General features: G+C 42.2%; 1 protein-coding gene across 1 annotated transcript in view; it reads left to right on the forward strand.

Moving 5' to 3' along the window:
• Positions 1-14699, forward strand: part of DCLK1 (doublecortin like kinase 1) — a gene marked incomplete at both ends in the record, with an annotated part of 337256 nt that overhangs the window by 237731 nt on the left and 84826 nt on the right. The window contains one exon of the mRNA XM_080799560.1: positions 8377-8493. Coding sequence (XP_080655686.1) covers positions 8377-8493 — 117 coding nt within the window. The remainder of the gene's footprint in view (positions 1-8376; positions 8494-14699) is intronic.

Below are 14699 nucleotides of genomic sequence, written 5' to 3' on the forward strand. Positions count from 1 at the left end.
TACACTTATATTTTAGACTTCCAGAAAGACAAGATCCTGACTTCATATCAGTGAAAGGATACATGATTGTGTTGTTTTGAGGCAGTCCTGCTTGGCTTAATGCATAGGGTTACATATTCCCAGTCTCAATAGGTAACAACAGGTACGCATAGCTCTCAACTAAAATGGCCCCGGTAGCACTATTTGGGGATGGGTTTCAAAAGCTTCGTTGCGAGGTCAAGTGGTCTCAGCAAGGGGAATGATGACTTGGAGAGCAGCTGAGTATGGGCAGTGCTCCCAGCCCTTCTCCGACACTGATATTTGTGCAACACAGAGTGGAAGTCTTCTTTCTCAACACTGTGCCTCCATGACTTCCTCCATTCTCCAAACTCTGAAGTGAGAAACCCCCAGTGTTTCAAGGCCCCAGGTCTCCATGTTCTCAGGAATGGGTAGAGCAGTGGATACTGATCCAGGTTTAGCAGACCATTGGAAAACCTTCCGTGCCACTTGGATCATCACCACCGCAGTGAATGCACAGGAGCCTGAAACTGTCAGTTCGTGTTGGCCAGAGCTGTAGAAAGAATGTGCAAAGTGCATTGTTTCAGGGACCCAGGCACGTGATTAGTGATGGCTTCATGAACACCCTCAAGGAAGAATTTTAAAATTGATTGAAGACCATGGGAAACATGGCCTAATGAAGAGACCCCACCAGCGTTCTCAGCCAGGCACAGTATGCTCCTGGGGGACCGTTGGCAATATGTGGAGACATCTTCGGTCATCGCAACTAGGGAGATGCTACTGGCATCTAGTATGTAGAGACCGGGGAGCACTAAGCCATACAGTTGACACGAGGGACAAAGAGAAGAACAAAATCAGTTTCAGGAAATGAAGACTTGGTGGAACAAGGCATAGTGCAGCTTTTCTTGCCTAGCATCTGGAGGTCTCCCTCTTTTTCTCCTTTCCCCCCAGGGCTGAAACTCAGAGACTGCACGACAGGCTGGCTGGGACCATATGGACGAGAACACTCATGGGGGACAGAAATGAGACAGCAGGAAACTGGGCGACCAGGCGAATCTCCCAGAGCAAAACTGCCCCCCACCTCGACCCCCATATTACTCTCAGTTGTTAATGTAGGGAAAATTAACTCTTACTGGACTATGAGGAAGAAGGAAAGTATTTGGAGAAGAAAATCCTTCTGAGTGGTGACTCTTGCAATGTTAGTGCAGAAAATCCCAGCACCATCAAGCCCTCTGCAGAGGTTACATAAAGGAGTCTCAGCCGGCGAGGACTTCCAGAGCTGGTTCGTGTTCGTCTCACAGCGAGCAGCCCGGCTGTGGGAACACGTGTGCGCCATCTGGAGCGCTTAGCCGGGTGTTCTGAAAAGTTGTGGTGGGCCAGTCTAGGTGCTGGGTTTAGACACGCGTAGCTGTATTTTTAGAAGGTCCTTTAAAAATCTCAATTTCTGGGACTTTACTCTCCGGCGAAACGACTCCAACCAGTGCCTTCACTTTCAGCTCAGTCTGCTACATACTTTGTTTTTTAAAAAACTATGTTTTAGAGTGTTTCAGTCTTGACGGCTTTTATTCCAGACAAGCTGCATATGGAGCGGAGGGAAGTAACACTGGTTCCAAACCCCACAGCCAGTAGGGATGGGAATTTCGCTGTAGTGTTGGGCTTGACTCAGAATCCAGGTGGCACAGAAATGAGAGAACGGGCTTCAGTCCTTGCTGGGGAGATGCAGACTGACCCTTCCTGCAAGGAGCTTACATCTGGATATCCTATAAAGCTGCCGTGAAGTGCGAAAGTCATGTTTCTACAGAAGTAAACCTTAGTTGTGGGACGGAACCAGGAACCAGTGCTGTTCGTTCAGTTAACCTGCGCTGACAAGCAGGATGGTGAAGGCTTCAGGACCATGAGACAGACATGTGAGCCCCGCAGGCCCCAGGGGCTCCTGAGAAAGCTGGACAACCACTCTAGAGATAGAAGAGGATATATTCATGAATTGAGTGAGGAGAGTGAGTTGATTTGGTAAGCACTGGTAACCTTGGGATACTCAGAGGACTCCTTCCGACTCAGAGCATAGAACATGTAAGGACAACTCGTTGGAGAGGTACAGACAAAGTCCCAAGTTCTCTCGGTCATTGAGCTTGTGCCATTTTTATAAAAAGTCTCTAGAACCGAATGTGCTTCCTGACTCTCTTTTGCATATCACCAACGAGAGGAATGTTATTCCATTTGGAGGCTTTGTGCCTTTGCCAAGCTGAGAGGAAGCTTGTCTTTGTAAGGATGGGGAGGAGAGCACAAAGTGTCGACTGCTCATGATGGATTCTTCCAGATGAACTTGCTCATCTCCTAAACAGATCTGAACAACTGAATTTAGAGCAGGTAGCAGTTTGAGAGGCCTCTGCCTGACTGGGCTTTTATTCTGGTTGGTTTTGAAAAGAGTAGAGAAGTAGAAACCTAGCTTGTTTAAAGAATGTTCCCTAGCCGGTGTGTAGCATGTCACCGAGGCTGGCTAGACACTTGGGAGCTTCCCCTTTGCTTTCAAGATTCTCCAAAAGGCACAGGTGGGCCCCTTTGGATGCATGAATGTCCTTACTGTGCGAGCTCAGGTGAGGTGTTGGTGCCTGTGGTGGCATTCTGTCACCATTTCTCTTCTTTAGCACTTTCCACAACACTACAGCCTACCTACCAACTGTTTCCAAGTGGGGGGAGAATCTGCATAAGTGGAGGTTCTCATGCCACTGGGAACATGGCCAAAGAATTTATTCCTTTTCTAGTCTCTTCCTTATACATCTGCATCTGGGTTGTGTTTCTAAATCTGTCCATTACAGGAGGCTCATTTCTTAAACTGGGGTCCAGGGTGAAGGTGGGAAATGTTTTAACTTCTGTCTTACCTAATCTTGAGGACATCTGTCAGGCAAACATTAGTCTAGACCTTATGGAAACTGATGCTTTTCCCTCTCACTGAACTGTGACTATAGGGACTTTCCAAAGCAGAGACTTAACTAAAACTTGCTTGCTTGCTATGGTAGGTCCAGTCTCCAGAGACCCATTTAATGTGTTTGATCTGATTTTCTATACTTTGGGGAGGCTTCAACATTTAGTAGCAAGAGAAATTCCTATCTCGAAGCTTCCTTCAAGTGACTTACCTACAGTCCTTCAATATCATCTTTTTTAAAAAAAGATTTATGTATTTATTTTGGAGAGAGCATGAGCGAGCATGAGGGGGAGAGTGAGAGAGGATCTCAAGCAGGCTCCCTGCTGAGCATAGAGCCTGACTCGGGGCTGGATCTCAGGACCCCAAGATCATGACCTGAGCCGAAACCAAGAGTCTGACACCTAACAGACTTCACCACCCAGGTGCCCCCAGTATGGTCTTTCTTAAGGAGTATCTGTGCTGCCCATTATCTCCATTACCAAAGGAAATGCATCCCTCAGAGTACAAGGACGCCAAAAATATCAGAATGAAGTGGTTACTCCGCAAAACAAATGACCCCGCAAGAGAGGGAGAATGGAGGGTGCTGTTTTCTTCCTTGCCAGAGGCTATGAAAGTGTCTTTTTTGAGAACAAATAAGAGTTTCTGTTTTACTGGTGATTTAGATCATATTATTCATGATGTTTCTAAGTTGTGGTTTTAAGCTGATGAAGATTTTGGCATTCTCTCTAAAGTAATGAAGCATCTGTCCTTCTTCACTGCATTTTCCTCCATTATAAAACACGATTCCCATTTAAACTAATTAAAATCTAAACTTTAATGGGAAAGATGGTTGGAGTCTTTTGTATTTTTTTTTTTTTCCTAATTTATGGCTTGGAGCTGCAATTTTCTTCAATTGGTTTTATTTTGACCCTAGGGGAAAAAAGCAGTTGCTGTCATTGTTTTGTTTCTGTTTTCTGTTATATTCAACCCTAACCTTTCAGAATTATTCTAATTCCTTATATGACTTATGAAGTTTTACTCTTATTCTGAAGACAAGAGGTACGAGATTTGGAATCTTCGTAATGATCTTTCAGACTCGATGACCAACGCCCCCCGCCCCCAACCTACTACTTCACTATAAGTCCACTTCCAAAAGAGAGTTCATTGTTTTGTTTTGTTTTCTTTTTTTTTTTTTTTTAAGATTTTATTTACTTATTTGACAGAGTGAGAGAGAGAGCACAAGTAGGCAGAGCAGCAGAGTGAGAGAAGAGAGAAGAAGGCTCCCCACTGCGCAGGGAGCCCAGTGCGGGGCTCCATCCCAGGACCCTGGGATCATGACCTGAGCCAAAGGCAGATGCTTAACCCACTGAGCCACCCAGGCACCCCTTGTTTTGTTTTCTGATGCAATAGGCATGTTGATAGAGTTGTACCTTTAGTATCTTCAGTTTTTAATTGAAATGGGAACTGGTTGTTTGCCAAGCTTCCCACTTCGCACCATCACTCACTCGTCTGTCTGCCCCAACCCTGGGCACTGATAGAAATTTGTCAGCCCTTATTCACAGTGGGCCAGCTTGCTTAAGCGACGTCAGATCCTGGGGTTATGAGAAAGTCCCCACTCTGAGACCTGGGTTTGGATACAAGTCGTTTAGCCTCTCCGACAACCAGTTTCCTCCTCTGTAAAGTGAGATGTTGGAGAGGTCAGTAAATAATAAGAGTTCACACAAGTGGTTAACAGGATCGGTAGCAACTTGGGCCAATATTTATGGAGGAACTTTACATGATTTTTCCTATGCCAGGACTAGTTAGTACCAAATGGAGTAAGAGATGGGGGGAGCAGACTAATAAATGATGACTTTTGATAGATTAATAATATGGTGAGAACTAAGTTCAAGAGACACAAGAGGAGCTCTAGAAGCATGGCGTGAGCCCACGAGTTCTTTTCAGTGCTTTGAAAATCAAACAAAACGCCTACACTGGCTCTGAGAAGGCTGAGCCGCCCGACTATAAAATGCCTAGTTTCTTTGCGGTAGCTGGAAAATGTCAACTGAGTGTGGTAAGACTGGTTCCACGATGCCGATCCCGAGCCCTGGTTGGTAGTTGGAGCCCTAACTAGCAATTCTGGCACCTGTGGCAAACGGCGTGCGACAAACCCTAAAATCAACTTTTTAATTCATGTTGCAGCTCACAGATGGGTGTTATTACCAATGTGCACCATCTGGTGGCTTTCTATTTTAACTTTTCATTCTTGCCCACTAGACACAAAGCTTTTTGAGTTATTATTTTAAATGTGGTGACCTCTAAACATTCATGACCTGGGACAGAAAGTCCTGGTCATCCTGCCCTCGTTATGGTCCTGATTTTGAATTCAAACGCACAATGTATTATTACTTAACAACAGTTGGTTTCCTAAACCGATGTTTTTTAAGCATGAGTTCCATGAAATAAAAATTAACAAACGAGAACCTTCAGTTGCAAAAATGATTTTGTTAAAAATGAGTGTTGGCTAAAAGACTCCAGGCTGCACTGCCAGGTGGCAAGTATTTCAAGTCCCAAAACTTTATGTGTTCTTCATTATGTCTGCCATGCTCAGCACTTAGCACATGTTGGACACCTGAAGCCCGCCAACGGACCAGCAACATCACAGCCATCCGATTTGGTTGCTAATATATTTCCAAAAGGCCAGGCCAGTATCCAAGGCTAGGACAAACTCCAGGATTCACTGTCACTTGTGTGGCTGGAGCCTTGAGCTAGTTGGATGTCGCCTTCACATGTTCCAAAGATCTGTTTTGTGAATTAAAACCTCTGTAGACACACCCGTAGACACCATCACCCCATGAGAATACTTTTTGCGGCTCTGGTCATATCTTCGTTGTTATTGTGTTATATATCTTGCTTACTTCTGTCTTTTAATTTTTGCTGATATGGCCATATGGATAGATTTCTCTCTCTCTCTCTTTTTTAAGAAATAGAATATATCAGGACCATCTGGCCAGGCTAAACAGCCAACAATGGCCCAAGTAACTATCAGGGAAGCCTGGGCACGCTCAGTAATGCCCTGACTCATTTTCTCTCTGCTTTTGACTATGAAGCCACAACTACTAATACCTCAAGTGCAATGAATTTCTTTCCTCTTCTTTTTCCATCTGAAATCCTTTCTCTTCTTTATGCCCTCCCCAACCCCCACCCCAGTTCAATGCATTAAGACTCTCCAGGAGATGCTCTCCATTATCTCCTATTTGCAGGCTTGCAACATTTATATTTTATATACATTTACATGCCTTCTTTACTAGACAATATGAACAACTTTGTTGGTTTGGGAAAAAGAGGAAGCCATTCAGAAATGTATGAAGTTGAAAAAAAAAAACATGAGCTTAGAAAATTAGACGTTGCATGAGAAGGGAAGAAAATTTCAAAGTCAATCAGAATTAGATCTGGAAGTATTATGATTTCTTTGTTATTGAAACATAAAATGATAAAAAATGCATAAGGGGAAAGCTAATCAATTAGACTTCAATTTTAAACTACTATATTTAAAAAGAATACCACACGGGGTGCCTGGGTGGCTCAGTGGGTTAAAGCCTCTGCCTTTGGCTCAGGTCTTGATCCCAGGGTCTTGGGATCAAGCCCCGTGTCGGGCTCTCTGCTTAGCGGGGAGCCTGCTTCCCTTCCTCTCTCTCTCTGCCTACTTGTGATCTCTCTCTCTCTCTGTCAAATGAATAAATAAAATCTTAAAAAAAATAAAAAGAATACCACATTTAAAGCTAACATGGTTCAACAATTACTTACACAGATAAATATTTATGACATGATAGACAAAGGGGAAGAACTTTAATACAGAGTGCGTTCTTACAGACCAATAAGAAAAAGAACATCCCAAATGCAAATGGCCAAAAAGACATGAGCAAAAAATACCAAAGGATACAAATGGTTAACAAGCATATGGGGGAAAATATACAACTTTATTGGTAATCAAACCAATTCAGATTTAAGGCAACAAAGTCCAATATTTGTGTAGAAATTAAAAAGATTTTTTGAGAAGATAGAACATAAGCTGTGTGAGGGGTTAGGCTAGTGACGACTCTCATACTCTGAGGGAAGTACGGTTTGAGTCAGCCTGTCTAGAGGGCAGTTGGTCAAAGCTTTTCAAAAGTGCTTCCCCTTTAGACTCACAATCCCGCTTCCTTCAGCAGAATTTGTTAAGCATCCAAAATGTGTCCCCTGGTTTCCAGTAACTAGAAACTAAATTTCAAGTGCCAGGGGCTAAATCTGTCCTAAAGAAATAATCAGGTACCTGCATGCTCATTTAGAAGGGTGTTATTCATGGAATTATTTATGATGGTGGAATGTTGAACCCAAGTATAATACCCAGCAGTAGGAATTTGGTTAAGCAAATTATGGTAAATCCATGTAGTAAAATGTTCCCTTAAAGACAGGATGAAAATGCTCACAATATATCATGGTATGAAAAGGCTAGTAGCAGATCAGCATATACAGACTAATCCCAAAGTTGTTTAAATAGAAACTGAGTAGAAAAAAATTCTAGAAAATTTTAGTTTGTATACCACCCTCAAAAAAAAAAAAAAAAAGTATCACTGGATAGGGTTTTTTTAATATCCTCTATATTTTTCTACCCACAGTGAACACTGATTATCGGTACAAGCATAAAAATATTTTTTAGTTATTAAAATTGGTTTCTTCAGAATAAGATGGGTAGATTTACACAACATTATGATTGGTCAGTGCAGCTCACTTGGAAGGAAATAAAAAACTCTCTGCTATTTAAGATGTTTAGTGTTAAATTTCAAGAACACAAACACCAAAGATGTAAATCTAATAAAAGCGAAGTTGTTTTACATCCTCAGGCCAAGAACCGTCCTATAAACACAGTTGTGTGATGGCGCACACTCACACGGTGTCCTTGTAGCAGGGTGAAGTCATCTCTTCACCGAGTTTACCTCTTTTGAGTGAATGCTGTCATTTCTCACATAGTGTTAAAAAAAAAATCCATTGCTACCACTGCAAGGATTCCCAAGAGCAGTACATTGGGACCTGATGGGTGGAAGCCCCCATCAGCATATCTTGGTTTATGAGATTGACCTTTTGTCTAACATTTTTCTTGGAAGAAAGAACAATCTAATCTGAAAGAAACACATGTACCCAAATAACACAGGAGGTGGGTGGAGAGAAACCAACAAATGCACCCCTTTACCAACTATTACCTCCAATCTCTCCAAAATATCATTGTAAACAAGGTAAACTAGAAGGCTTAGAATATTATTTACTTCAATGTCTAAAACGCCCACGGTCCCCTTTTCTCATTGTTTTCTTGGTTCTTTTGTTCTAGATAAGCAGTGGGCTGGCAGGAAGTCAATAGGACTGAGGGGGGCTAGATATGTCTGTCTCCAGGTTTACTGTGCATTTTGAATGGTTTGTGCCATGATCCTGTAATGACCTCTGCTTGTTGTTCTTTCCGCCAGAATGTCGAGTGGTGAAGTCCACTTCTTACACCAAAATAGCTTCATCATCCCGCAGGAGCACCACCAAGAGCCCAGGACCTTCCAGGCGCAGCAAATCCCCTGCCTCCACCAGCTCAGGTAAAGCATCAACAGAGATGAAGAAACTGTCTTGTTTCTGATGCATGATGAGCAGAGGGTGTGTGAAGCCCAGAGTGTGAGGTTTTTAAGATAGAGGAGATTCCGGTTTACAATTTTAGAACAAGTTGGAGTGGTGGAACAGATTTGCCAGAGTCTAACAGGTTAGCTTTACGAAAAAGCACCGAGCTTGGAAAACTTACTTAGCAAAGACTCAGGAAACCCCCATTTGCCCACAAATAGAAGTATACCACTGACTTGCTTCATTTCTACTAAAAAAAAAAAACAAAAAACCAGTTTTTCAGGTTAAGAGCCCCCAACTCTACAAGTCTCCATTGAGACATTTATTCTGGCTTATGAGGAGTTTCCAGTCTGTCTTTGCTAAACTTGCGTGTAACACCTGTTTTACTTTGGACCCCAGCACGGCTCTGGAGCTAAAAGCAGTGAGAACACGAGCCTGGGGCACGAAAAGCTACGGTGGCTGTGGTCTGTGTCCCACCTCTCAGTGGCTCTGGTGCTGGTGCTAGAACAGGAGGTAGACTCAAGAGATGACCATCTCAGCCCTGCATCTTTCTTCTTTGGTCTTAAAAATGACATGTGTCTGTTAGGTGTCTGTTGGGTTTGGTTTGGTTTTTTCTTTTTACTTTTTTCTGTCTGGTTTCAGGAATAAGGTCTTTTTCACTATCGAAGGAAATTATTTATTAAATCATATAAACTGTTAAATGGGAATTATTAAACTATGCATACATCCAGGTGATTGTCCCTAATTTCATGCAGACAGAGAAGCTCTTATAAACAGAGGCAAAGACCTTTGGGGCCTACATGGAGGCCTTCTTGTAACCACCAGAGTGGCCCCAGAGGCACATCCAAAGATCTCTAAGCTGGGGCTCCGAGGCCTGCCTCTGGCATCCTTCACCAGCTGTTACACTACAGTGTAAGTTATACCTCCAACCTTAAAAATAGAGGAGCTATGATCTGTTTTTCCTAATAAAAAATAATACCATAACCTCCAAAGTGAGTCTTGGAAAAAGGAGCTCTTAGTAAGCTGGCTAGCTGGAACACCCAGCTCAACTTGGTTCTCTGAGATTTATCTTCTCTCGGGGCTTTAACTGGTTATAGCTCTTCCCTAGACAGGTGTCCAAAGATCTTCTCTTTTGAGTCTCCCCCAAAGGGTGGTAACGATGGGCAGCCACTGCCTCCTTCTCACAGCGTGTCCTACGTCATAACCAGCTAGGGAATATGTCTCATATCATAGCTAGCGCTAAGATGCAGCTTTTTGGCTCCTCTTCGTTTAAGGGTGGGCTGAGAACTCCATCCTTAGTGTGACGTAGCTCACCCAGATTGGATGGAACCCTGAAATGAGACTTTGCTAACAGGTAAGGTATTGAGACTCAAAGTTCAGAGTACATGAATGTCACCTGGGAGCTCAGTAAAGTGTCATTCTGACGGCTGCCCCAGATTCTGACCGAGGGCCATAAACTTCCACAAACCTTTGTTTTAGCAAGTATTCTAGATGATTTTTAATCAGATGGTCTTTGCACCATATGATAAGAAGCAGTGGATTAAAAAAGTGGTTCCCAAAATGCATCTCCCTGGACCAGCAGTAGCACCATCCCCTGAGCACATGTTAGAAATGCAGTCTTGGGGCACCTGGGCAGCTCAGTCAGTTAAGTGTCTGCCTTCGGCTCAGGTCATGATCTCAGGGGCCTGGGATCGAGCCTCGCATTGGGCTCCCTGCTCAGCAGAGAGCCCACTTTTTCTGCTCCCTCTGCCTGCTGATCTGCCTACTTGTGCTCTCTATCTCTCTGTCAAATAAATAAATAAAGTCTGAAAGAAAGAAAGAAAGAAAGAAAGAAAGAAAGAAAGAAAGAAAGAAAAAAGGGAAAGGAAAGGAAGGAAGGAAAGAAGGAAGGAAGGAAGAAAGAAAGAAAAGAAAAGAAATGCAGTCTTGATGAGCTCCTTGGAAGACCCACTGAATCAGAAACTCTGGAACAAGGGCCCAGCCATCTGGGTTTTCAAAAGCCCTCCAGGTGAATCCGATGCCCGTCCAAGTTTGAGAACTAATGAATTACAGATATCGAAAGGGAAATAAATACAGGGAGTCATTCGACTGTGCATAATCTAGTGAAAGATACAGCTCGCTCATCTTCCTTTATTGGCATGACAGGGATGACTTCCTTTCCACGCCTCTGCTTGCTTCCGAGGGGTAATGTCCATCTTTAACCCTCGCAACCCAAGAGCAGAGCTCTAGACACCATGAAGTGTAGACCCAGGTTATAATGACCCACTTTCAGAGAACCGATTACCTGGGGCAAGAGAGAATTTCGGTCTGAAGACCACCCTTCCCTGGAAACAGATATGGGGGAAAGTCTTTGCCTTCAAGAGAGATACCACCTACATATAGACCACATTTGTAGAGGTCCACAAGTTAACCTTGTTGACTAAGCTTGTTCATTAACCAGCCCATAGGTTAAAACTGAGCTCTTTGGAACAGGTTCAGTCTGGACCAAAGAACACTGCTCATTTCCTTTGCACAAACCTGGGCTATCCAGTGAACCCCCATGGAGCAGTAAGGAAGAAAGAGATCTTGGGCCCAGCCAGCCTGTTGCCCCTAAAATCTTGGCTCTTTAGTATAACATGGAAAGGAGTAAAAAGCCCGATAGTACCCGAAACATTAGAAATACTATTAAAATACTATAAAAACAATGACATTAAAAAACAAAATTAATCCCCAATCCAAAACGAGTCTGACATTGACAGATTTTTTATCTTTTTTCTCTTCTTTCTTACTATATACCAGGTGTAATGGGGTAAACATCTAATAACACATGATTAGCCAAATTCTTCTGTCTTTTACAGTATAGCTATTTCAACAGAATCAATATGCATTATTTAAGCACTGTAGCTATTGACTTTTTGTTGTGATTGTTTTTTTCTTTTTAAGATTTTATTTATTTATTTGACAGACAGAGATCACAAGTAGGCAGAGAGGCAGAGAGAGGGGAAGGGAAGCAGGCTCCCTGCCAAGCAGAGAGCCCGATGTGGGGCTTGATCCCAGGACCCTGGGATCATGACCTGAGCCAAAGGCAGAGGCTTAATCCACTGAGCCACCCAGGCGCCCCTGTTGTGATTGTTTTTTTTTTTAATGTTGATTTTTTTTTATTTTTTTAATTGAAGTAGGGTTGACACACAATGTTGCATTCATCTCAGGTGTAGAGCATGGTGATTTGACAAGTCTATACATTGTGATGTGCTCTCCACAGTGTAGCTCCCATCTGTCACCAAACAATGCCATACAATGCCATTGACTACATTCCCTGTGCTGTGCCTTTTATCCCTGTGACTTATTCATTCCTTAACTGGAAGCCTGCTTCCCCCACTCCCCTTCACCCATATTGCCCATCCCCCAACTCCCTCCCTCTAGCAACCATCAGTCTGTTCTCGGTATTTATAGGCCTAGCTCTGCTTTTATTTTTGTTTGTTTATTCGTTTAACAGGTTTTATATTTAAGACCTGTGGGCCGGCAGTGAAGTGCTCCTAGGTTTGGGCAGAAATTTTTTTTTTCTGTTTCTATTTGGTCCTCATAAGTCAAGGAAGGGGGATAAGTCAGATTATCGTACACATGTTGAAGAATGTTATCATGAGATCTGGAGTAGTTACCGTCTGCTGCTGAGTTTTCTACTATAGATGCAAAAGAAGTGTCCTCGCGTTTTCTGTCTGATTTGTGGCAGCCAAGATTGAATGAGGGAACGCAAGAGAAAAACATGGAGAGAGAATTTTTGCGACTCAGAAATAACTTTGCAAATAGTGAAAAACCTGTTCTACTCCAAAAATGAATCTAAAATTTGAGTTTACAAAAAAGAATCATGAATCTAATTTTAAAAAGATAATTATGAATACAGGACGTTATTGCGCTTTAGGATTAACTGGTAACATAATCACTACTCAGCATCTCTAAGATTATATAAGTCTTATAAATATAATATATCTAATATATCTAATTATAGTCTTATAAATATAGATGAATGTATCATTTACCAAAAGTAATTTCAGAAACTCTAAAAAGCAGACAAGCAAATGCAATGAATGTATTTCTATTCATCACTGCCAACAGTTACAACTGTTTAGAAGTTTAAAATGGGAAGGATGATGGGGCGCCTGGGTGGCTCAGTGGGTTAAGCCTCTGCCTTTGGCTCAGGTCGTGATCTCAGGGTCCTGGGATCGAGCCCTGCATCGGGCTCTTTGCTCAGCAGGGAACCTGCTTCCCCCTCTCTCTCTGCCTGCCTCTCTGCTTACTTGTGATCTCTCTCTCTCTCTCTCTGTGTCAAATAAATAAAATCTTTTAAAAAAATTAATAGTCTAAAATAGGAAGGATGCATTAACCTCAGAATCAATAGATTTTTTTCAAACAAGCATTTCTCTTTTGTTTCCCTGAGCCCTTTCAAATTTAGTTAAAATCTGGTTGATCTGACCAGCACTAACTTGGAATTTATGATAGGTGTGCCCTGTTGGGTACTGTCATTTCCATTAAGAGAGTAGAATCTGAATCCATTCTACCAACAGCAGTCCGACAACAAAAAGAAATAAAAGGTATTCAAATTGGCAAAGAAGAAGTCAAACACTCTCTCTTTGCAGATGACGTGATACTCTATATGGAAAACCCGAATCCATTCTAAAATTAAACTTCATTTGAGGTATTTTTTACCTTCTAGGTCAAAATTAATTAAGGGGCACTGGTCACATTTTGTTTAATGTAAGGCCTTTATACAGATAAAGTTTTGTATTTTGATCTAGAAAGTATGCCATGCAACCATTTCTTTGTTGTGTAACAGCTTATAATAGGCAATGACTGTCCCTTGACTCTGACTTGCTCCCAAATCTTATCAATTTCCTCTGGATGATTCTAATTTAGAGAGGGTTTACAGAGCAGCAATACCCAGTCACAAATTTGTGGATTATGTCAACGTTCCCAAGACCGCTCTATTTCCCTGGGCCCAGAGTTTAGGAAGTCCAGTTTCCATTTCTTTTCTGGGCAGTCACAGCAGCTAAGTATCAAAGGAATGCCTGCCTCAGTGCCCTCCACTGTGCTAGCCTAAGACTCCCAGCTCCACTCAAGCATGGCCCTTAAACCAGCAGAAAGGAGCACTGAATTATCTCTACATTAATTGCATCACCATTTTCTTAAAATGGCCTATTCCCTGTTTTTCAGAAATCATAAAGACTAGAATGTGGATAATTTTACTTTCATACCCCTAAGTGCTGATGTGGTCCCAAACCCAATTATCACCATGAACCTGACTTTCTAACATTAAAGAATCTAGGTTTCTCCCCCTAAAGCATCAACTCAAAGTTTGAAATCGTTTTTATTTCAGTTGTTCAATTTCTACTTCCAGTATTCATCATCCTACGTTATACAGAGATTAGAGCATAGTACAAAGTTGGGATTTGCTCAGTTTTCATGCCATGCTGCTGTTCATGATAATACTGTTAATTTATATTTAAATGACATCAGAGTTTACATGGGATTTTTCTGTCTTTGATCTTTTTTGATTCTCCTAACCAATTTCCAACTACAATCAAGACATGATAATATTTTTTGTTATATAATAATATAGCCTGTTTTTAGAAATGAAGAAGCAGTGAGGGCTGGGGTAACTGCTTGACCCAAAGTGACAGAGTTAATCATGGCAGCTCCGGGCTGGTGCCTGGGGCTGCCAGTGCTTCAGACCAGGCAGGCTAGTCATCCTTGATACCTGTTTCTTCACCTCTATTTATGAGAGACTTGATCTCCAGGAAATCACTAATATAGTACCTAGTTTAACAGTGCAATTTACAACAGCGTAACACTTTGCAATAGAAGCCCAAGCATTCGTCCCAGAACCAGCATTCCAGGAGGTGAAATAATTCACTCCAAATTCATGATGTATGTTCAGTGGTAGACAGAAACTTTCCCCTGTAAGTCAGTGGTAGAACAAGAATGAGAATCCCCTATAAATCTTCCCTTCGTCCCTTACTCATTCTTCTTCTTGGAACTGAAAGAAGCTAGAGATGATTTATTAATGTAAGGTGTTCATTGACACATTCAGAAGCAAGAAGTACAGGCATTTGCTAGGCACTGATAATGCAGAGATGAAAGAAACAGCCTGTATGCTCAAGAAGCACATAGGTCAAGCCCCCTAAATAATTTATAGATAACATAACTCACATAC

The sequence above is a fragment of the Martes martes genome (genome assembly GCF_963455335.1).
Source record: "Martes martes genome assembly, chromosome: 3".
NCBI lineage: Eukaryota > Metazoa > Chordata > Mammalia > Carnivora > Mustelidae > Martes > Martes martes.